The sequence below is a fragment of the Pimephales promelas genome, chromosome 3, assembly GCF_988280905.1.
Source record: "Pimephales promelas chromosome 3, fPimPro1.hap1.1, whole genome shotgun sequence".
NCBI lineage: Eukaryota > Metazoa > Chordata > Actinopteri > Cypriniformes > Leuciscidae > Pimephales > Pimephales promelas.
In genome coordinates this window covers 1,892,891-1,918,160 of record NC_142771.1, presented here as the reverse complement: position 1 = coordinate 1,918,160, position 25,270 = coordinate 1,892,891, and the positions used below count along the sequence as shown (strand labels likewise).

The 25,270-nt window shown below is 39.5% G+C and overlaps 2 protein-coding genes across 4 annotated transcripts; both read left to right on the top strand.

The window, feature by feature from the left end:
- Window positions 1-989: 989 nt before the first annotated feature.
- On the top strand, window positions 990-6,249 carry LOC148981839 (uncharacterized). The gene is made up of 2 exons (XM_039681949.2): window positions 990-1,364; window positions 3,906-6,249. The coding sequence occupies exons 1-2, from the start codon at window positions 1,307-1,309 to the stop codon at window positions 4,910-4,912; spliced, it is 1,065 nt and encodes a 354-aa protein (XP_039537883.2). The 5' UTR covers window positions 990-1,306; the 3' UTR covers window positions 4,913-6,249.
- A 9,839-nt stretch (window positions 6,250-16,088) lies between these two features.
- LOC120486092 (uncharacterized) lies at window positions 16,089-21,029 on the top strand. Of its 3 annotated transcripts, XM_089129170.1 has the most exons (3): window positions 16,118-16,176; window positions 16,313-16,335; window positions 19,648-21,029. In XM_089129170.1, exon 3 carries the CDS (start codon window positions 19,653-19,655, stop codon window positions 20,853-20,855), a length of 1,203 nt encoding a protein of 400 aa, XP_088985296.1. In that variant the 5' UTR covers window positions 16,118-16,176; window positions 16,313-16,335; window positions 19,648-19,652; the 3' UTR covers window positions 20,856-21,029. The 3 variants fall into 3 exon arrangements, with proteins under 3 accessions (XP_088985295.1, XP_088985296.1, XP_088985297.1); XM_089129169.1 differs by lacking the exon at window positions 16,313-16,335 and having other exon boundaries at window positions 16,089-16,176; XM_089129171.1 differs by lacking the exon at window positions 16,313-16,335 and having other exon boundaries at window positions 16,159-16,231.
- Window positions 21,030-25,270: the final 4,241 nt, after the last annotated feature.

The window sequence follows — 25,270 nt, the reverse complement described above, 5'->3', positions numbered from 1 at the left end:
TTAATCCCACACTATGCTTTTTAATAAATGCTTAAAACATTAATTATGCCATGTTTTTCTTTAAAAACCAATTTCTCAATAAACATTTTTCTCCCCACGACTCTTGTGGAGTTTTTGGTCCTCTTCTATTCATCCTACACACCCATCTGTGCACAAATCTATGATAGCAACATTATCCTCAAGTTTGCTGACGACACTGCTGTAGTTGGATTGATATATCATAATGAGTCCAAAAACTCACTGCCTGGAGCTCTGACAACACTTTCACACTCAACTCCTCAAAAACAAAGGAGTTGGTGATAGATTTTAGGAGGAAGAGGGAGGAATGTGCCGCTCTTCACATCAATGAGGACATTGTGAGGGTCAGTGATGTTAAATTCCTGGGAACACACATCTCAATGTACCTCACATGATCTGTTAACACCAGGCTCTTGTGGATAAAAACACGACAGCGACGGACACAGAGAAGTACAACAACTTCATGCTTTACTTTTTGTGGTTGATTACTATACAGACGTGTTCTACAGACAAAATATATACTTATAACTAGACAATTGTGTATTTTCCACAACAGTATAAAAACAAACTCAGGAACTGATATATGTTTTTTGTTTTGAGCACATCAGTAGGCTATGGGATCAAAATCCCGCCAAATGTATTGCGGCCACGGATCAAAAAATAATAAGCGTGATTCAAAAATGTAAAAACACATGTAAAAATATATTGCACAAACTGACAAAAAAAGCAAATTTATCAGAAAAGCAAACAAAGTCGTCACAGATCAATGTATAATAAGCGTGAATCAAAAAATAACAAGCATTGATAAAAACTTTAAATATTACGCACGAAACTTATGTTCATGTTTTTCGCTCTTCTTACCGTGTTCTGCGCTTGCTCTTCCAAATGTTGCGGTTCGAGTTTCATGTAAATTAGGGCGGGCTTAAGCGTCACCATTGGTCTATAGTTCTAGATTGACAGCTCCTATTCTAGCCAATCAATCGAAGAGGGGTGTTGACGTCACTCCAATGCGACTCACGCTACTGATGTTCACTCATCCAGGTGAAGGACTTTTAAGCAGATCTATTACGCAATGCATTTGGTGGGATTTTGATCCCATACATCAGCTCCTCCCACTGCAATTCACCACATTTGAAGCCCCTCATGTGTCAATTACATCACCAGTGAAGCTCCTCCTACCATAAACGCATCATCAGTGAAGCTCCTCCCATAAGATACAAGTGAAGACGAGCATCAGAGCAGCAGGAAGAGCTGAAATTTGCAGTGTATTAAAGAGGACAGTGAGAACATGAGTGATCCAGAACCCTGCAGAATTAAACACACTGAAGATCCTGAAGAACAAAGAGGTTGGTGTTTATTCTTCATTCATTCATGATGCTGGACAACATTCATGTTAGAAACATTCAAGCACTTTTAGATAAACAGTTCAACTATGAAATTGGTTCAAATGTTCTTGTTTGTCAGTTTTCAACAAAGGTTTGAGAAACTCTCATATTGATGGCACTGAAACGTTCTTTGTTTAGATCAGTTCGAAGTTAGTTTTAATGTAAAATATTGTAATCACTTCAACAAACTAAACATCACTAAAAAGACTGAAGACTCAAGCTTTAGTATTTGACCTCTATTTAATTCTGAAAATCTTATAGTGACAATGATGTCTTAATTTCAGTCAGGAGTTATGAGTTTACGATGAATGAGACTTTGCTGCATCCATTGAGGAAATAAACACACTCCTGTCTGCACATTTGAAGAAATTTTGATAGATTCTCAAATTTTTGGGGCATTTCTAAAATTTATATAGAGAGGAGTGATATTGAAACTCTTTATAACTATTTTTTGTTGTTTTGTTCACCATGACAATAATTAATTCTGCTAAAAAAAGCTTTCAAAAGAGACCATACTTACGGTTGTACAGCGAAGGCTTCATGAACTGTATCTGTTTTATTTATTGCTATGCCTTTTTTTTATTAAAACAGAGGCCGATGAATCAGATTTCTTGTTTATGTTTTATTAAATCATTCATATCTTTAATATCATTTGATGAAATGTAATTAATTATATTTCTAGTAATCATATAGTTTGATGTATTCATCATATTGAATGCATAACGCTTTTCTTTTATTAGTCTTGATATCTCAGTGTAGGTTACTTAGGTTATGCAAAATAAAAATGCAGCTGATATTTTAGGTATTGCTACATTAAAGGCAAATTCCAGTCATTCACATTTTTTTTTTTTTACAGAAATCGATTGTATTTTTCATACAGTATTTTTCTGTTTTCTTAAATTACATAAAAATGTATGTAAAATTACAAATGGTATCTGTAATTAAATGGTAACAAAACAGTTAAATGATTACATGACTGGCAGCTCAAAAAACTGTAACATTAAAGTAAAACGTCATAAATTAAATAAACTGAAAAACACTGTTATTTACAGGTATTTCCTGCATTATTATGATCAAATACCTTCATCAAAAAATCATTAAAAAATGGTCAAATGACTGCCAAACAAAAACCATAAAATTAAAGTAAAATATTATATTTTAAATAAACCAAAAAAAAAAAGTTTTCACAAGTATTTACGTTAAAAAAATGGTCAAATGTCACCATGATTGAGATCAGTGTTTGCTTTAGTTGGGCTCTTGACCTTTAATTTATACCAATAGTTTTTCTCTGACTTCTTTAACTGCATTCAACATACAATTGTTATAGCATTGAAAGCAGGAGAAAATATCAGCTGATGTTGCTCATTTATTGGTGATGTTATAGTCATCATATGGTGACCTGATTCACTGATCTGACAGAAAAATACCCTAGTGTATCTGTTGAAATTACATTATAAATAGGCATGCTTAAATTTTAGATAAAATCTATGATTGTCGTACTTTTCCCCATGAACCTTGAAATATTTAAACAATAATTTATAACAAGTGTAAAAGTGAGTGTAAAATATTCAAACAATATTTTTTAGGAGTATGACATCAATAATCAACATATGAATCTCAACAATGGTGACAATCAACAAAGCTTTTATGTGACTTTATAATAGTTCAGAGTTCATCACCATTGTAGTAAGTGGTGGCTCGATGGGATTGAGCTCGATGGGATTGGTTGTCCATGGTCAGATAATAGTTTTTAGAAGATTTTATAACAAGAGTTGTAGAGAAGTTTACCAATCACCACATTCAAAGGTTTTAGTACAAGAATACAAATCAACATAACATACGAGTAGTTTCAACCTCTAACCTCTGTTTAAAGTCTGACAATTTAAACCCTTCAGAGCTCACATGGTTTACCCCTGAGCACAAACCATGTGCATATATAAAATAATAAAAATACAGCATTTGGCAAGACGGTTATATAGCAAACAGTCGGTTTAGGCCCCTCAGCTTCCTGAAACCCTTCACAGATCTTTTGCAATTCTCGCTTCCCCATAGCAAACGTGCTTTTACTTAATCTGCTGAGTGTTTTATTTAAAAGAAGACTAAACTCAGGTCTTCAGCACAACGTTCTCAAAAAGGGGGGTGACGGTTAACCGTTATGTGCCAAATTAACCGTTTGGTTGAGCATGTTTTTGAAAAATTATTAAAAATATACTTACGCTTTTTCATAGCATCAAGTAACATCATTTTGTAAAGTTAGGGCTCTTACAGTGTAATATGTAATATGCAAAATTTCACCAAAAACAGTTCACATGGCTGGGGAGATTTATTTGTTTCTGACATCCATGTTAGAAGAAGTGTTGTGACACGCATAACCAGATGATAGAGATGGCTCAATCAGTTTGAGTTAAGTTAGGTACTCCTCTCCATAAAATATAGTGCCTTTGAGTTATTTTGATGCTCTGAAAATTAAATTAAAGAAAGACATTTTTTCTTTCCCGTCAGACCTGATGGAAGAGATCGAGGAGAGTGAAGATCTGAGTGAAGTGGAGGAGGAACATCATGTCCAACCTGGAGGAAAACCCTTGAGTCGCTCAAAGACTAAACAGACGTTAAAAAATACATCAAGAGCCAAGAAATCTACGACATGCACTCAGTGTGGAAAGAGTTTGGCAACCCAAAAAAGTCTTGTTCTTCACATGCGAATTCATTCAGTCGAGAAGCCATATGTATGCCATCAATGTGGGAAGAGTTTCTGTACTTCAATTCAACTTAAGGAACACATGTGGATCCACACCGGAGAGAAGCCGTTCTCGTGTGATCAATGTGGGAAGAGTTTCCCACACAAATCAACTTTTAAGATTCACATGAGGATCCACAGCGGAGAGAGGCCGTTCAGTTGTGATCAGTGCGACAAAACATTTCTTTTCCAACATCACCTGAAGAGACACCTGACAGTTCATTCAAAGGAGAAGCCGTATGCATGTTCTGTGTGTGCAAAGAGTTTTTCACGGCTGCAATATGTTCTAACGCATGAGAAAATTCACATTGGTGTGAGAGAGTACATGTGCTTTGAGTGTGAGAAGACTTTTTTTTCACAGACACAATTAAAACTGCACCAGAGAATTCACACTGGAGAAAAACCTTACAAGTGTTCACACTGCGACAAGAGATTCAGTCAGTTTGGAGATATGAAAACACATGAGAGGATCCACACTGGAGAGAAACCTTACAAGTGTTCACACTGTGACAAGAGATTCAGTCGGTCATCATCTCTGAAAACACACGAGAGGATCCACACTGGAGAGAAACCTTACAAGTGTTCACACTGTGACAAGAGATTCAGACAGTTATCATCTCTGATAAAACACGAGAGGATCCACACTGGAAAGAAACCACACACGTGTGATCAGTGCGGGAAGAGTTTCTCTATTAAAAGTGGCCTGAAGCTACACATAAAGATCCACACATTGGAGAAACCCAACAAATTCTCATCCCAAGACGTCATATAACTGACCATACGTCAACATCCAACGTTTTAGGGTACCCTTTAGCGTCAGTTAGGTTCTTAGGTCTGGGGTAGGGTTAGGATTAGATAGCGCCATCTAACCAACGTTAAAGGGTACCCTAAAACGTCGGATGTTGACGTATGGTCAAAAGCGTCAGTTATATGACATCTTGGGATGAGAACGGGCTGAGAAACCAGATTAATGCAGTCTGAACAGTAAGTAGTTCGTCTTTAGGCCTGTTCGTGTAACGGAGCTAGAGGCTGCAGTCTTTAGTCTCCTTGTTAGAGCGCCTGACTCTCATGCCGGAGACCCGGGTTCGAGGCCCGCTCGGGGCGGGTTGAGTAAGACCTGGGTGTAGGGGTTACATTCGGACAGGATTAGTTTTACAAGGGTAGATGGAGTAATGTAATTTTACCACAGAACGTCTGTAGTGTTAATAAATCTCAGTAAAACAGAAATGGGAAGACCAACTTGGTTTACTCACCACCGTCAGAAGGCGCCTTCTGGCCCATATATATCTGCGTCTCATATTGACGCTAAAGTGTGCCATGTGCGTTGGATGTAGACGAAACGTCAAAAGCGTCAGTATATGAAACCTTGGGATGAGAACGGGCTGCAGTGTCAGTCCTGGAGAGATTTGCTCGAACCCTGATTTAAAGACTCTCCTGCCTTGCTGTGTTGGGGGATGATGGCCCAACGAGCTAACTTTGTTAGTAAAACGAATGACTATCGAAGTGTTATGCTGAATAAAAAACTTGTCCATCTTGGTATCTCTCAAATCACATGAGAAAGCACCGACCAAGGGTCATTGTCCACAAATACAAAGGAACTATTATCTCTTCTACACTTGCTGGGATATTGACACTCGTGATATTGAAATGACAGTCATGTGCCTTATGTTGTGCATTATATTAACTATGCTGAGACCTGGATAAAGCTCAAACCTCACATCTTTGGAATTCCCTCCCTCCAGATCTTCGTACCATGGACTCGTTTAATCTTTTTAAATCCAAACTCAAAACTCTGTTGTTTAGCCATTCATATTCTACTTGACCCCACCCCAATGTTGTCTTGTCAATTTTATTGTTTTTGTTTTAATGGTTTTTATCTGCTTGTACAGTGTCCTTGGGTGTCCTGATAAGGCACTTAAAATAAAATGGATTATTATTATTATTGCTCTTCCTTGCGATCTCCAGTCTGATACACCAGCAGATATCGGACACAAGAAGCTTTATGCCTAGCTAGTGTTGCTCTGTTAGAATTAGTACTCGTTTTGTAATCTGTAACAAGTGCTCTTTTCATTGTTGATTCTTTTAATAAATATTATTAAACATTTATCATAATCATCTTGACTGGACCTTGGATTCTTGAGTGCGCGTCACATTCTTCTTTCCGGATCAGGAAAGAAACGGCAAGAGGGTGAGCATTCGTTTGATGTAAGAACTGTGAGATTTGATTGATTAAATAGCCTAGCCAAAGAGGAAGCTTACGACAGGGTTATTGTTGGATAGCGAACAAAGTTGAAGACTACCTTATGCTACGTTCACACTGGACACGAATAGCGCATCAAATTCGCGTCTACCGCGTCTAGTTTGACGCTTGACCACTTTGTGTTAATTCGCGCGTCAAGAGCGAAACTGACGCGTGTAAAATCAAAAGTTTGAAGCGAAATTTACGTCAAAATCGAAACCCGTTGGCGGCCATCTTTTTTTATGTTGATCGAGCATTCATCGAGAGATTCACCGCACTGTATTTGCTCTGGAGAGCAGAACAGCGGCGTGGGGATCATCTTCGCTGTATTTGTGTCCACCGGACCCTTCGGAGGCGAACCGTTTGGCGAGTTTCACCATTTGCTCGCCCTTGGATGACGGCCGCTGTCAGCAGTACTTCCGCCTGTCCCGCGCCAAGTTTGATTACCTGTTGTCCCGCATCGGAGCGAGGATCACCCTCGCCTTCTTTCACCTAATCTAGTCATTTATTTTTGTTTTGATGATAAATAGAGCCAGCCTCCAAAAGTGATTAACCTGTCCTCTCTCACGTCCAGACACAAATTTACGCACATGTATGTTGGTTGTCTTTACATCATAATAATATTTCATATAATCTAGATATGGAACGAATAACATTCATTACAAAATGAACATGTCTCGTATATAGAAATAAAGTTTTAAGTGATAAAATATTTGCTTTGTTTTGCATAAGAATCCCACCATATATTTAGTCATATTACAAAATAATTTATTGAAGCATCCAGATCCTTCACCACGTGAGCAAGCAGCAGGCTCCTGATTGGTTAACGCAGCCAAAGTTTGACGCCAAAGTTCCGAATTTTCGACTCGGGCGGCAGGCGCGAATTCGCGTCAAATGCATGAGTGCACAAATAGCACTAACTAAATCATTTGCGCACAATGCGGCAGACGTTCAATTCGCGCCAACTTGACGTGCTAACGAGGCGTATTCGCGTCTACCGCGCCGCGCTCCACGCCTCATTCGCGCCGCAGGAATTTTACGTGCGTAACGCATCTTTGTGCAATCATTCGTGCCTGACGCGCTATTCCTGTCCGGTGTGAACGTACCATTATATTACAAAGGGGAAATCTTTTACATTTATAATTTATTATCTTTATAATAGAATGTGAATTTGTAGAGACTGATCGCCTAACTCTTAAAGGCATGACTAAAAGAATAGGCTCTTTAGTTACCGCGGGATTATCCAACACATTCTCATCCTTTGGCGTCATATAGGTGACGCCATATGACATTTCGTCAAAATACTACACACATGGCACCCTTTAGCGTCAATATAACACGCACTGTTATGGGTCTCATATTGACGCTAAAGGATGCCAGTCCCCTGTATGAGGCCTTGGGTCTGCGTGTTATATTGACGCTAAAGGGTGTAATATTTAGACGAAATGTCATATAGCATCACCTATATGGCGCCAAAGAATGAGAACGGGCTTGATTATCCATATGTTCTGGATAGGATAATTTGGAACGGTATTAATCGTGATACAACTTTACAAAAAAACTTCACTAGAAAATGACATAAGTAGAGAAGATGACCTGTGTTTAAAAGAAGAAAATGAAGAGCAGAGGCCAAAAGGAGGATTGGGTATAAGCTTAGCTGAAGTAGCAGCCTCCTCGATAAGTGGAACTAATTACCACATCAGGGAAACATATAGAGAACAATGGGACTCTTGTGAAGAACCTGAATCAAGTGAGTTTGCTTCCTCAGAAGAAGAATTTGATCCTAGGCCAGCAAGAAAGACTAGGGCGAGACCTAAACATAATATAACAGCCACAGAATGGGTATGCTTAATGGGATGAAGCTAGATTTAAAAGATAGCATGAGAAGCTGCCAAAAATAGTGGAGCTAGGAAAGAGGCTTAATATCCATGACGAAGATACAGAGCTAATGATTAATCAACCTAAAAATGGATGATATTTCCCTTCACCAGAAAAACATGTCATGCAGTAACTGCAAAGAAAAATATGATAAAGGCCCGAGAGAAATAAAGAGTACAGGGGTACTAATATTCTGCAAGAATAGAGTCCATGAGGGCAGAGAACCAATACAAACAGTAGCTAAAGTTTGAAAAAGACCTCCCAGGTCTGGCTCCGTTAAAAACTTGGGGAAAAGAGACTAACTGGGAAGAGTTACAGACTTTTGCAGTAAGGTGCGATAGAGGGTGCAAACAAGAGGCAGAAAGAAAAGGAAATCTAAATCCGAATGACCTAGCAAATAGTAGGCAGCAAAGTCAAAAACGACCAGAGAGACTTAGAGGAGCGCAGGGCCGAATTGCCCAACAACGGCCCAGATATTTTGAAATGAAGAGAGAGAACAAAGAACAAAGGAACCAAGTCAGCACAGCTGGATTTCAGAGAAGAGACAGATCTCAGAGTCGAGGAAGGACTCACAACAAAAGCCAGCATTCATAAAAAAATGCCAATATAGTCTCTAAAGATGACTGGGACAAAATGACTCCAGAATAACAAACCAAAGTCAGGGAGCAAAGAGCTAAACAAACATCAACTGTGAAAAACTCAAACAGTAATGAACAGAGTGAGACTAAATATGTGAGAACTAATGAATTTGAGCAATGAGAAATGAGGAGACCCCAAAAAGAAAAGCAGCCATCCAATCTGAAATCCCCAGTGTTAAATCAACATGTATATGGACCCAATCTACAGAGTGTTAAATGACATGGGGGAGAGTAAATTATCAGCAAAAGTTTTTCTTAAAAGTGAACTACCCCTTTAAGCTCATTATTTTATTGTGAATTTTATTATCGTCTTTATTTTTCCCTCCTAAACGTAATTATTACGCTAAATCAAAACATTGCACAAACCATGAGGCGAAACCTAGTCTGTTTGGTATCGTTGGACTCGGCAAGGATTCAGGAATATAAGGTGTCATGTGACACACAGGGATGTGTGCGTCCATCTCGAAGAGCAAAAGGTACCAAACCGGCTTGAGATTAACATGGATGATTTGCTTGTAGCCAGTCTTCAAAAGAAACTAAACAAAGAGAGGAAAGAAAGGTCCTTATCAAGAGACAACAATCTCCAAAGCAAGAGAGATGATTTGAATAATTAGACAACAAGAGCAATTAAATACAATATTAATGAAACAGTCAATTGGGGGAAAGTTATTTGAAATATAAAGTGGACAAACTGAATTATAAAATTCGACACCGCCTGTTGAGTGTGTTTCTGTTAAGTAATGAAATAAGTCTGATGTGTAACTCATATATGAGTTTTGAGACTTTAAATGGTTCGAAGGCGAACGTTGTGGTGAAGACTACTCATATTTTTATGTTGATTTTCATTATTTACTTTGTTATTAAAACGAAACCATTAAATGTGGTGATTCGTAAACTTATCTAAAACACGTCTCAGAGTGATTTAATAAAAAAAAAGTATTATTTGTACCGGGATAATAATCCTATCGAGCCTCAAGAGCGCCCGAATCCGGACTGAGTTTGGCACAGACTCCCCCTGAAATTTCCGTAATGCTAATGCGTTCATAAAATGCAGTATTTTACCACAAAATACCAAATGCCAGTAGCCAGTTGGGTCTTCAGGTCAACTGGGAGAGAGTAATCTCGCACACGGGCTGAGCATCTCTTTTCCAGCACAAATGAAAAGTTATCATCCCTCCTGTAGCAGCCCTTCAACTTGGAATAAACAGGCTTGGGAGTGTTTCCATACGGGTGTACTTTTATTCCGACAAGTGTGCATAGCATCAACACCGTGAAAACTTAAAAGGAAAATAACAAAGGCAGTTTAGCTTGATACAAATAATCCTTTGACAAATGCACATATGCTAGAAAGCTAGCATCAGATAGATAACAGCATAGCAGGCAACAATCATCACAAAATGAATCTCATTTCCATTTACATAAACATATTAAATGAATTAGTATGCAAATGTACATTACAATGAACCACATACCTCGCTCCGCATATCAAAGGGTGCTAATAGTGATCCAGGGGGGTTTCTGCCACCATTTAACTTAAACTTGGACAAACTTCGTGAATTAGCTTTACTGCCAAACAAAGGAATAACACTTAACATTTTAGTTTAAGATTACATTAATATTTTCCGACCTCTGACATGCCTCATATCATACCTTCCCGCGTTTACACCGTTCATGAGTGAGCACGTGAGCGCGCGAACACAGAGAAAATATAGTCCCCCCTACAGATAGCATGTCAAAATAAAAGTCTCATAAAATAAAAATATAAAAAACAGGATAATCATAATAAAACACTGATACTGGCCAACTACACCTCCTTTTGATGCATGGTCCAACCCGTGATTCAATCATCATAGTGGATGAAGAAATGTTTTCCATTAACACTAAACCAAACGCATCTTTAATACTGGAGCCGAAGACTTCTCTGAAGCAAAAGACTGCATGCTCCGAGTCCGAAAAATCAAGGTTACTTCAGATAACGTGTTACACAATCTCCTGTGTTTTTCAACTGCGTCTGCCCTGCATTTCCTACAGAAACTAATCTTTTACAGAAACTAATCTTTTTTTTTTTGTTAGGATGCGCTGCACATTTACAAATGGAAATTTGATCAGGCAACAAAAGAGCGTCCAGCCAATTTGATATGAACTTGGCATGAAGAATAGGTCGACCATCTGTTTTAAAAAATGAATATCACCCCAAAATCATGTACTCGAAACTAATGATGAGAGACCGTGTAAATGTTCACACATTTCCCTGACATTAATCTCAGTTAAACCACCAGATCAGCTGCTTGATAACGAGTCATTTGAGGACAACGGGCCGAGACTTCAGGCTCAGCGGTCACTGCCTCTCCTATGCAATTCAGTCCTGTTTTTTTCTCATTGAAAGCAGAGCCATCTACAAACAACACGTTCCCAATCACACAGTTATCCAGTGCTGTTTCTACAGGTCAGGTCATGGTTTACAGACTTATTGTCAAACAACAGTGATGTTCCCATCGTCCTCTTTGGTTCACCCACAACCTTTCATAAATGCAAGAGGGTTCTCTTGATAATTTGATAATGCACTGTGCAACGTGACGTTAGAGTGACGTCTTTTCTATGTAATTTTTGGACGTCCAATTTCGGTCCACTGAAGGGGTTTTTTTTTTGTAACGCCAGGCGACGTCTTTATTCGACGTCTTTTGCACGTCTAATATTGACGTCGGTGGAACCAAATATGGTCGTTTGTGGACGTCTTTTCAACATCAAATTTAGTATCTTCTATAACTGTAAGTCCCATGATTGAAAAAGTTTTTAGAGGATGTTATCTGTACCATATATTTATATTTTTGCATTTGGCAGATGCTTTTATCCACAGTGACTTACACATTTACATTCCTGCTTTCCCTGGGAATCAAACCCATTATCTAAGCATTGCACTAGATGGCCGTTTTACAAGCGCCAACGCTCTACTGTTTGAGCTACAGCATTATAACTTTGTATGCGTCAATTACCACCTTCTGCTTGAGACAATCAAATGCATCTTAAATAGTTAAAAATAGTCTGCATTTATATGTATTAATCATGTTGATAACAACATTGTTGATATTTGATAATAAAAAATAGCAAATTAATCATGTACATTTCCGGCACCTGTAATAGACGTCCAAATGAGGTCCAAAAAAATTACCCAGTTCAACAGTCAAAATGATGAACGTCAACATGACGTTCAAATTGGGTCGTGGTTGGACGTCCAAATAGTGGACCTAGTTTGGACGTCGAATAGTTGTCCAGAATTGGTCATGGACCGACGGACCCAATATAGACATGATCTGCACGTCTATCCGACGTCCAGTGTTTAGTGGGGGGAATCCAGGTCACAACATCCCACAACTGAACATTTTGACTTGCCCTCTCGTAACTTCTGCATCATTGAGCTTTGACTACAAAATCGGAGCGAGGAATAATAACGGCGGATTGCTCGGAGTGTTGGGCCGGTAGTCAATGTCAGGGCTGCCAACTCTCACGCATTGAGCGCCACACCCCCGATTTCCCACGCTAAAGTGTCAAGCCTGCCGGCAAAATACCTGAAGGATGAGTTTATCTATAGATCAACCAGTTGAGCCACTCGTGATCGACTAGTTATACCACAAATTAGTTAAAATATCCTCTAATATAGAGTAAACGTGCATGCAAGACAGATGTTGAGCTCCTAACGGGGCGGACGCAAAACCAGGACAGGAGTCAAAGCCAATTCCTCTCTTCTGTTATCACTCCGATTAAATCCACTACGGGTTTTCCAGTCTCACTCACAGGAAAAACTGCTCCGTGTTCAATCGATTCTAAAAGATACTCTTATGTTTTACTAGCCGTGTTTCCATCCGTTTTTCAATCGAATTATCTGAAGTTCGGTAAAAAAACTCATGCGGATAAAGCTGGTGAATGTGTGTTTTCATCCGACGGCTTTAAAGCGAATAAAAACCTGTACGTAATGACGTCACATGCTGTTTTGCGACCAAATTGGTATATCGAATTAATTTTCGCACTGAATCGAACAACATTCAAGCAAACTTTTGCTAGACAAAACGGATTGCGCCATCTACCAACAAATGATCAACATTTCACAAGTTGAAGCCTAATGCTTATGTGCCAGCTGATAACGACATATGTATGGGATAATGTATATGCGAGGGGGTTGTTAGCCTGAAGGGGTTGTATTCGCTATAATCGCCTCGCTATACATTATCCTGCTTATTACATGGCTACCTACCAAATAAATCAATAATTTGACACAAAATATTGACTTAAAAAGGTGTTTATTGATTTAAAAACGAGTATTGCTTCTGCTAAAGAAAATGGTATGTTCCGTCTCTGAACTGCGTCCATGGCAACGGTGTGTTATACTTAGCAGTATCCATCAGCTTTTATCGCATTAGCCATATATCGATCAAGATAAAATCCGATGAGACCGAATGTATTTCATTTGAGTCGATATTCATGAAATTTAATCGAATTTTACTGTTTCCATAAGGTATTTCCATAAGGTATTTTTCATTCGATATCACTCAATTCGGATAAAAAGGTGTGGATGGAAACATGGCTACTGACTGCTCTCCCGCAAGAATTTTTTGTACATTTTAAGGTTAAATACATCAATCTTGTGCTCTCTGAGAGATCGAAATTAAGAGCTTCAACCCATGACCTGCTCGTTGAACAAATAAAAAGCATTGATTTGTACCAGGACAATAAAAAGGGCTCAAACATCTTTTTAATTATGAGAGTCTCAGTCTACATTACATTATCAATGGTGTTTTAGGATGCCAAACAATTATTATAATAATGTAATAATGATTTATATAATTATTCCTATGACGTAAAATCCATATAGCCTATAAATGTAGGCTACTATATAAATGAAAATGAATATTTCAAAAGTATAATTTAGTCAACATTAAACTATAATATAGGACAATTAAAATACTTTTGTCCTTATTTCTTCACTTGCAAGAAATAAACCCTTGAGCTTGTATTTTAGGAGAAAACACCAGATGATGTTCGATTTTAGTTCATTGGCAAAATATAACGCTAGAGACCTTCATGTTAGTTTATACATTTTACATCTCATATGTTCGGCAAAAGGCGGATTCGAACTCGGATCCGAGCGCATCCAATGCTCTGTCACGAACTACACGCTCTACGACCTACGCCACTGTAGCTGTTCCGAGATGGCCGAGATGGGTGTGTTTTTTTGTAAAAAGACAGACACTAAGTGCAAATATAGGCTACGCTTCGTTTTGATCAGACCGGCCCTCGCGGCCTCGAAACCCCCCTCCTCCTGAAAAGCTCCTTTCATTTATTATTTTGACTCCCCTCTGACAGAGTTTGTTTTGCTGTTAATATTCAGCTCATTTTCTGCTTATCATTAAACTTGTTATCAGTGTCAATAACATATTAAATGCAGGACTGCATTTGCCGAAAGCATCGTGAGTCCAGGTTGATCGGAAAGACCATTGGCACCAATTACGGTGCTTTTGGGAAACGCCATGGCATGAGACCAAACCAAGACAAAGGGCACGAGATCACGGTGATTTGTTAAAATAAAAATGTTTTAATTTTTTTTTAAAACGAGGAAATAAAAATATCGGATAAATATGAGGACGAAAATAAAATAAAAAATAAAAAAAATAAATAAATAAAAAAAAAATTATTTGTAGAGAGCTTTTCACAACACATGGTTTCAAAGCAGCGTCTACATTACAATTTAGAGTGATCTGTTATCAGATGTGACTGTGTTAAGTTATCTAGAGTAAAAGTAAAGGTATTCTGCAGAAATCCTCCTTGCATCTATTAAAAAGCTTGCCTGCTTAAAGTATTTTAATTACAAAAGTGAGCTGATCAGAACACAGAGAAGTCTTCAGACTTCAATTGATTGAGAGTATGAAAACTCAGATGCATAAGATTTAGGACATATTCAACTTACTTTACCCAACCTGAAAATAATCAAATTAAGGTTAAGGTGTCTAGAAATATGCACCATAAAACAAATGGTTTTGCATTAATATTACTACTGCACTACTGTTTATGTTACATTTTACCTCTGAATATGTTCAAGGTTGTTAAATTTAAACTACTTTATATACTGTTGGGTAGTTTAATGTTGAATCATACTCTAAACAAAAGCTACTAAATAGTCTAATCACACTGTCACACTCAAAGTGTACACTGCGCACAATAAAGAAGAACCACCACCACAAGGAAGTCGAACCACCACCCTGCAGTAGAAAATGACAAAAAATGAACATAGAAATGGCAATAAAGACATAACCAATAAAGCAAAAATAAGAAAAACAATAACCTAAAAGGATCAAAGAGTTGGTCTTGAGATTATCACAAAGCAATGTCCACAGCAGACACAAACGGGATGACATTCATGGATCTCAAATCACATGCATCCAGATAACCACTTTGTTGGTTCATTACCGTTTCATATTTTCAAGCTATAGTTATCAAAAGGACCTGCATGTACTAGAGCATTTAACCAAGAGACTATCACTGTGCTGAGAAGTGCACAGACATAAACTTTTTATTAAATATTGTAATTACGGTCTTTATGGTGTTCAGCCAATCATCAACTGAACCACAGGCTTTACTCTTTAGCACAATGACCCCAAAAACTTGGAAGTGATTGGCGTTTTCGAGTCTTCTGCCCGTTCCACGGATGATTAAATTGCTTAATTTTCATTTCAGTGCTTCTGGGTTAGGAATAGGATTCCAAGTGATTTAGAAAAAATGGTCAAAAAAGAAAATCACATACCCCATCTTTAATTTTAACATTTGCACTCCTGTCAGAAGTCAGTCAGAAGTGAAGCATGCTGGGAACTAACTCGTTCTGTGAATGTGTGTGTGTGATCATACATTCATATTTAATTGAGAACATGTATGTGCAATATTTGTACACAAAAAAGGTTTTGTCTTAATTTATAAATACTTTATATATTCATATATAGACATACATGATCATTGCATTTTTGGAGTGTATTGAAAAATATAAGCACTAGTTTCTATTATGTAATACAGTATATTGCATTATATTTTGCAGTATATTCCCATATATTGTTGTTCTGTAAGGGTAGAGCACAATGAGGCAGTGGAAGGGGCCACTCAAATCTTGCCTAGGGTAATCGATCAGGGCCGGTCCTGGGTCAATCAGTGCAAAGTCCTGTACGAAAGGCAAACATAAAACCACATAAAAGCACATCGAATCCAAAAGAGAATCACAGATTAAGACCAAACCTTTTCTTGGTGAGTATTGCTCGTATGCTTCACATGTTTGGGTAGACGTACAGACTTTATTTAGGTAAGAAAATAGATGGTACTCATTTTTATAAAAATACTTAATTTGATGCAGACAAATGTGTTTGTGCGTCAACATTTATAGGTCTGTGCCAGAAGTGGGAATTGGTAAGCATGTGAAAATAATAATAAAAAAAGCCTAAATTACATATTTATACCTAAATATAACTTGCATAATTTGTTTTTGCACCAATTTGTATTTTAGGGTTATCTGAATTTTTTGTACAATGACTAGCTGGTAACACTTTAGTATGGGGAGCACACACAGCAAAATCAAATTCAAAATCAAAAGTTAAATTAACACTTTAAAGTGTGAATTATATAAACTCAGAGTGTTAATTGAACACTGATGCAGTGTTAAAGTTAACGAGACAATTTAGTGAATAGCTGAGTGATGATTGAGCATTATTGAAGACACCTAATGTTAACAAGCAGAATCACTGAAGGAGAAAACCGTAATGTTTAAGTCACCATTATGGAGATCAGTGTTTGGTTTAGTTGGGCTCTTGACCCTTAAATCATTAACTTTAGATTTTGTTTGGCTGCAATACATGACATTTAACAATCATTATTTCACAATCATTTGACCTGAATCACTGAACTCATATAGAGCCTAATGTCTGAGTTAGGTTTTCTTCATTAATTATAGCAGCGGTGACCTTGTGCAGCATAATATTTATAACGTTTACAATGTATTCAAAATAATTTCTTAAAATCTTTCTTATAAAATGTTTTATTTCTCTACAATTTTAAGACACACAGACATCAATAATTAGCCTGTGAATCTCAACAATGGTGACAATCATAAAGAATGTTGCATTGCATTCTGGGTGCCACCAATCAAAACTCATTCATGGCTCCCATCATGCATTGCTGCATGAATAAATAATGACCTTATGTTCAGAGGTGATCTGTTTGTCACCATTGCTGAGATTTATACGCTAATTCTTGATGTCTGTGTTTTTCTATATAAAATATTTTTGGAACTATTTTTATTTTATTTGATCATTTTTCATTGAAAAGGCTAAAAATGGTGTATGTCCTAAAATGACCGTGCTGCTAAAATCCTTAACCTCCTAAGACCCGAGTTTTCCAAGACCGTTTACACGACACCATTTACACGACTCTATGTTCCACGAGACCATTTACACTTTACATGACACCGTTTACACGAGACCGTTTACACGACACCGTTTACACGAGACCGTTTACACGAGACCGTTTACACGAGACCGTTTACACGAGACGTTTACACGACACCGTTTACACGACACCGTTTACACGAGACCGTTTACACGACACCGTTTACACGACAACGTTTACACGAGACCGTTTACACGAGACCGTTTACACGAGACGTTTACACGAGACCGTTTACACGAGACCGTTTACACGAGACCGTTTACACGAGACGTTTACACGACACCGTTTACACGACACCGTTTACACGAGACCGTTTACACGAGACCGTTTACACGACAACGTTTACACGAGACCGTTTACACGAGACCGTTTACACGAGACCGTTTACACGACACCGTTTACACGACACCGTTTACACGAGACCGTTTACACGAGACCGTTTACACGACACCGTTTACACGAGACCGTTTACACGACACCGTTTACACGACACCGTTTACACGACACCGTTTACACGACAACGTTTACACGCCACCGTTTACACGAGACCGTTTACACGAGACCGTTTACACGAGACCGTTTACACGACACCGTTTACACGAGACCGTTTACACGACACCGTTTACACGACAACGTTTACACGAGACCGTTTACACGAGACCGTTTACACGACACCGTTTACACGAGACCGTTTACACGAGACCGTTTACACGACACCGTTTACACGAGACCGTTTACACGACACCGTTTACACGAGACCGTTTACACGACACCGTTTACACGACAACGTTTACACGACACCGTTTACACGACAACGTTTACACGACACCGTTTACACGACAATGTTTACACGACACCGTTTACACGACACCGTTTACACGACAACGTTTACACGACACCGTTTACACGACACCGTTTACACGAGACCGTTTACACGACACCGTTTACACGACACCGTTTACACGACAACGTTTACACGACACCGTTTACACGACAATGTTTACACGACACCGTTTACACGACACCGTTTACACGAGACCGTTTACACGAGACCGTTTACACGACACCGTTTACACGAGACCGTTTACACGACACCGTTTACACGACAACGTTTACACGAGACCGTTTACACGAGACCGTTTACACGACACCGTTTACACGAGACCGTTTACACGAGACCGTTTACACGACACCGTTTACACGAGACCGTTTACACGACACCGTTTACACGAGACCGTTTACACGACACCGTTTACACGACAACGTTTACACGACACCGTTTACACGACAACGTTTACACGACACCGTTTACACGACAATGTTTACACGACACCGTTTACACGACACCGTTTACACGACAACGTTTACACGACACCGTTTACACGACACCGTTTACACGAGACCGTTTACACGACACCGTTTACACGACACCGTTTACACGACAACGTTTACACGACACCGTTTACACGACAATGTTTACACGACACCGTTTACACGACACCGTTTACACGACACCGTTTACACGACAACGTTTACACGACACCGTTTACACGACAATGTTTACACGACACCGTTTACACGACACCGTTTACACGACAACGTTTACACGACACCGTTTACACGACACCGTTTACACGAGACCGTTTACACGACACCGTTTAAACGCTGTTTCGCTTTTTGTCGCTATGTTCTGAAGCCTTACATATTATAATACTTTTATGCAAATAAATATTAAATATGAAAATCAAGATTAAATGTGAAAAATCCTATTTTGCAATGAAAGATCATTAGAACGTAGCACTATAACTTCAAAAGAAATGTCTTTAAATGTCATATAGGTTTTGTTTTTCATGAATGTATTTGATACAAAGGGCAATGTGTGACAGCTTTAGTGCTAGAAATTCACTTTTATTTGTTTCCCACAAAATAATGTTTTATCACTAAATGTTTAGATTTACAATTATTGTACACTCAAGATTTTTCTAGAATAACTTTTGAGCTGTTTTTTTTTTAGTTTACCTAGTTTATAATAGTATTTTCGTTTTCATTTGTTATTTTTCTTTATAATTAAGTAGCTTGTGTACACACAAAGCATGATTATAAGTTTAACACAAATGCTGTAGAAATGCTACATTGATGTGGTTGTATCGGATTGGTATCAGTATCGGCCTTGATACTCAGTAGTTTTGGTGTCGGATCAGTTCTTAAAAACTGGTGCCGGAGCATCCCTAGTTATTACAGCGTGTCAACTCCTATTTATTATTCTCCTCTTTATAGAAAGAATGGAGTATCTTCACACTTGTCTGTTTTTGGTCCTCCTCTCCTATTCAACATGGCCAAGTGTGGGGAAAACTTACTTCACTCATCTCGGAACCAAGTGTACATCAGACTGCAGCTTTGATGGTAACTATTACATGTGTTGGACTAATCAAACTGGATATGAAAAGAAATTGTACTGTTCACCAAAGGAACATTTCGACTTCCGGAATTATAAGTGCAAGGGTATATGTGAAAAGTTTGGAGCAGACTACTATTGGTGCAAAACAGATTACTTCTTTTCTTGGGGATACTGTGGGATGGTGATGGAGGAGAAGACCCACTATGGATCTAAGACAGGCCTCAGGTGTAAAGACCACTGTGAGAGAACAGATAAAGGATACTTTTCATGCACTACTGCACAGGGATTGGATCACTGCTCGCCATCTAAAAACAGAGATTACAAGAACAGTCAGTGTCAGGAAGACAGTCCTTGTGGCAGATCTAATCACGAGTACAATTGGTGCAAGGTGAAGGAAGGACACGCGAGTTACTGTGGGCTTGTGGAAGCAAAGTCAGTGCTCCACCGCTCTATCTATCATTATACTTGCATTGATGAGTGCAGGTATGATGAGAGTTACCATTATTACTGGTGCCACACTGCCAATGGCTGGGACAATTGCTCTCCAGATGCTAATGTAACCTATAAAGGCAAGCCCTGTCGCTCAGACCACCCCTGTGACCTACATGGTGAAAGTTACAACTGGTGCTTTACCTCAGTGTCAGATTACGATTTCTGTGGACCCATTGAATCGAGACACCGCGACAGGAGAGATCTAGAAGACAGAACATTGGCATGCACACTGGAGGACAAGGGTCAAACTAAAATAAGTAACTTCACTGTGGTGCCAGCTCCTGATGACATCACTGATGGCAGTCAATGGAGAAACGAGACAGAAACCTTAATCCGTCGCTGGGACAATAGGTACCTGGTGGACATGGCCCGTGCAAACCTGATCCACTCTGATCATCTCCGCATCGACATACAGGGCACCATCACTCGCAAAAAGCAGCTCTACTACAACCTGCAGGTGAACGTGAGACGGAGACCCGGCACCACTGTGTCTCAGATCATCGTGTCCCGAGGAATCCCAGAGTGCTACATCCGCAGAGCCTTCATGGAGAGCTTCAGGAAACGGGCTCGGGTTTATGTTGATAAAATATACTGACACATTTTAAATTCTAACTGTTTTCAAATATTACTAATTCTTCCAGATGTTCAAGTTTTAATTCAAACATTCTCTTGGGTTTCCTAACCTTGCTTTGAGGGATCTTATGACAACAAACAATTAAAATATTGAAGTACAGCCTGTGAAATTCTCTAATAAATGTCTTACATCGCCTTCCCTTGATGAATTACTGTATATAGAACAAAAAGGACTGAGAAATATGAAATGTTTATGGACGATCTTTTAGTTGCCCACACTGTAAAAAATAAAATGGTAAAAAAAAAGGGTCAGCAAAGCCAAACAAATACCATAAAAATAAAGTAAAATATCCTATGCAAAAAAATTTTTGGTCCCACTTTATATTAAGTGGCTTTAAGTACTATGTACTTACATTGAAATTAATAATTTGATACAATGGACTTATTGTGTACATACATTGTACTTACATTTTAAAAACACCTGCATGTAATTACAGCTGTAATTAATTCATGTAATTACATTTGTAATTACACTGTTGACCCTACCCTTGCATCTTAACCCACCCTTAAACCGACCCATACCACCACACCTAACCCTAACCTTACCCGTATCATACCCCAATAGCAGCAAAAGTGTTTTACAATACAGCAGGAACACAATAACACTTTGTACTTATTTTTAGATGCAAGTACGTAATACTTAAAGCCACTTAATATAAAGTGGGACCAAAATTTTTTTTACAGATATTTTTCTTAAATGTTTTACAGAAAAACACATTATTATTGTTATACATTGTTATACACATTGTTATTTCACAGCTATTATCTGCATTATTACGATCAAACACTCTAACTGTAAAACAATATTCACAATACCTTCATTGTAAAAAAGTCCATTGTAAATTAAAGCTGCAAGCAGCGATGGGCGGGCCCTCGCACCTGTAGCACGTCGGGGTCTGAGGCGGCCGCGTTGCATTTTCTGCAGCTCAGCCAGTGCGGCTGTGTATTTACTACGCTGCTTCGTTAAAGGTCACTTCCTGTTGCCAGCAGGTGGCACTATGACTGTGGGTGAATGTCGGAATGTAGATTTGTTCAAGGTGGGACTCTTGTCAAAGGTGTAAAATTTCATGCATATCTGGGCTTTTACAGTCAAGTTACTACAACTTCCTGTTTCAAGGCGAATCATCGACGCCACGGACACGCCCATCGACGAAAACCCGCAGATAGCACAACTTTACATCGTCAATGCCTTTAGAAGGCACAGCAGAAATGTGAAGTCGATCCGACTAAAGCCCTAGGAGGAGTTAGTTAAAGTACGTAATGAGTAAATCATCCAAAAATGGCAGTAAAATTAGAAATGGCCGACTTCCTGTTGAGTTTAAGGCATCGCTCCAAGAGACTTTTCTGTGCGTCTGTCCATGGTAGATGTACCACAGAAATTTCTTTCATGTCGGTCAAACATGCGGCGGGGGCTGCTTTGTTAAAGGCCACTTCCTGTTGCCAGTAGGTGGCACTATGACTGTGGGTTAATGTCGGCATGTAGATTCGTTCAGGGCGGGACTCTTGTCAAAGGTGTAAAATTTCATGCATATCTGGGCTTTTACAGCCAAGTTACTACAACTTCCTGTTTCAAGGCGAATCATCGACGCCACGGACACGCCCATCGACGAAAACCCGCAGATAGCACAACTTTACATCGTCAATGCCTTTAGAAGGCACAGCAGAAATGTGAAGTCGATCCGACTAAAGCCCTAGGAGGAGTTAGTTAAAGTACGTAATGAGTAAATCATCAAAAAATGGCGGTAAAATTAGAAATGGCCGACTTCCTGTTGAGTTTAAGGCATCGCTCCAGGAGACTTTTCTGTGCGTCTATCCATGGTAGATGTACCACAAAAATTTCTTACATGTCGGTCAAACATGCGGCGGGGGCTGCTTTGTTAAAGGCCACTTCCTGTTGCCAGCAGGTGGCGCTATGACTGTGGGTGAATGTCGGCATGTAGATTTGTTCAGGGTGGGACTCTTGTGAAATATGTAAAATTTCGTGCAGATCTGGGCATTTACAGCCAAGTTACTACAACTTCCTGTTTCATGGCGAATCATCAACGCTTCGGACACGCCCATCGACGAAAATGCGCAGATAGCACAACTTTACATCGTCAATGCCTTTAGAAGGCACAGCAGAAATGTGAAGTCGGTCCGACTAAATCCCTAGGAGGAGTTCGTTAAAGTACGTAATGAGTAAATCATCCAAAAATGGCAGTAAAATTAGAAATGGCCGACTTCCTGTTGAGTTTAAGGCATCGCTCCAAGAGACTTTTCTGTGCGTCTGTCCATGGTAGATGTACCACAGAAATTTCTTTCATGTCGGTCAAACATGCGGCGGGGGCTGCTTTGTTAAAGGCCACTTCCTGTTGCCAGTAGGTGGCACTATGACTGTGGGTTAATGTCGGCATGTAGATTCGTTCAGGGCGGGACTCTTGTCAAAGGTGTAAAATTTCATGCATATCTGGGCTTTTACAGCCAAGTTACTACAACTTCCTGTTTCAAGGCGAATCATCGACGCCACGGACACGCCCATCGACGAAAACCCGCAGATAGCACAACTTTACATCGTTAATGCCTTTAGAAGGCACAGCAGAAATGTGAAGTCGATCCGACTAAAGCCCTAGGAGGAGTTAGTTAAAGTACGTAATGAGTAAATCATCAAAAAATGGCGGTAAAATTAGAAATGGCCGACTTCCTGTTGAGTTTAAGGCATCGCTCCAGGAGACTTTTCTGTGCGTCTATCCATGGTAGATGTACCACAAAAATTTCTTACATGTCGGTCAAACATGCGGCGGGGGCTGCTTTGTTAAAGGTCACTTCCTGTTGCCAGCAGGTGGCGCTATGACTGTGGGTGAATGTCGGCATGTAGATTTGTTCAGGGTGGGACTCTTGTGAAATATGTAAAATTTCGTGCAGATCTGGGCATTTACAGCCAAGTTACTACAACTTCCTGTTTCATGGCGAATCATCAACGCTTCGGACACGCCCATCGACGAAAATGCGCAGATAGCACAACTTTACATCGTCAATGCCTTTAGAAGGCACAGCAGAAATGTGAAGTCGGTCCGACTAAATCCCTAGGAGGAGTTCGTTAAAGTACGGAGTGTGTAAATCGTCCAAAAATGGCCTCCAAATTCAAAATGGTGGACTTCCTGTCAAGTTTAGGGCATCGCTCCAAGAGGCTGTTTTGTGCGTCTGGTCATAGTAGATGTACCACAGAAGTTTCGTACATGTCGGTCAAACAAGCGGCGGGGGCTTCTTCGTTTAAGGTCACTTCCTGTTGCCACTAGGTGGCGCTATGACTGTGGGTGAATGTCGGCATGTAGATTTGTTCAGGGTGGGACTCTTGTCAAATGTGTAAAATTTCGTGCAGATCTGGGCATTTACAGCCAAGTTACAACAACTTCCTGTTTCATGGCGAATCATTGACGCCACGGACACGCCCATCGACGAAAACACGCAGATAGCACAACTTTACATCGTCAATGCCTTTAGAAGGTACAGCAGAAATTTGAAGTTGATCCGACTAATTCCCTAGGAGGAGTTCGTTAAAGTACGGAGTGTGTAAATCGCCCCAAATCGGTCGCCAAATTCCAAATGGCGGACTTCCTGTCGAGTTTAGGGTATGGGTTCTTGAGGCTTTTTTGTACGTCTGGTCATGGTAGATGTACCACAGAAATTTCGTACATGTCGGTCAAACATATGGCGGGGGCTGCTACGTTAAAGGTCACTTCCTGTTGCCAGCAGGTGGCGCTATGACTTAGGGTGAATGTCGGCATGTAGATTTGTTCAGGGCGGGACTCTAGTCAAATGTGTAAAATTTCGTGCAGGTCTGGGCATTTACAGCCAAGTTATTACAACTTCCTGTTTCATGGCGAATCTTCGACGCCACGGACACGCCCATCGACGAAAACGCGCAGATAGCACAACTTTACATCGTCAATGCCTTTAGAACGCACAGCAGAAATTTTAAGTCCATCCGACTAAATCCCTAGGAGGAGTTCGTAAAAGTACGGAGTCTGTAAATCGTCCAAAAATGGCCGCCAAATTCAAAATGGCGGACATCCTGTCGAGTTTAGGGTATGGGTTCTTGAGGCTTTTTTGTGCGTCTTGATATGATACACGTCCCCACCAAATTTCGTGCATGTAGGTTGAACGTGGACGAGGGGCTAATTTTTTCCAATTTTCTAGGTGGCGCTATCGTGCCATTTTGCCCCGCCCATCCGCGAAACCCACAAAATACGAAATTTTTCACCAGTCCTGACATGCGTGCCAAATTTGGTGAGTTTTTGAGCATGTTGCGGCCCCGAAAATGGCACTTACTTTGCAGAAAAAAGAAAAAAAAAAAAAAAAAAAAAATAATAATCCTAACAGTTTCAATAGGGTCCTCGC

What these genes read in the sequence shown, in the direction of transcription:
- LOC120486092 (XM_089129169.1), top strand. Translation starts at nt 19,653, where the DNA reads ATGGAGTATCTTCACACTTGTCTGTTTTTGGTCCTCCTCTCCTATTCA.
- LOC148981839 (XM_039681949.2), top strand. Translation starts at nt 1,307, where the DNA reads ATGAGTGATCCAGAACCCTGCAGAATTAAACACACTGAAGATCCTGAA. An exon ending in AGATCCTGAAGAACAAAGAG is followed by an intron (nt 1,365 to 3,905) that starts GTTGGTGTTTAT and finishes CTTTCCCGTCAG; the next exon opens with ACCTGATGGAAGAGATCGAG.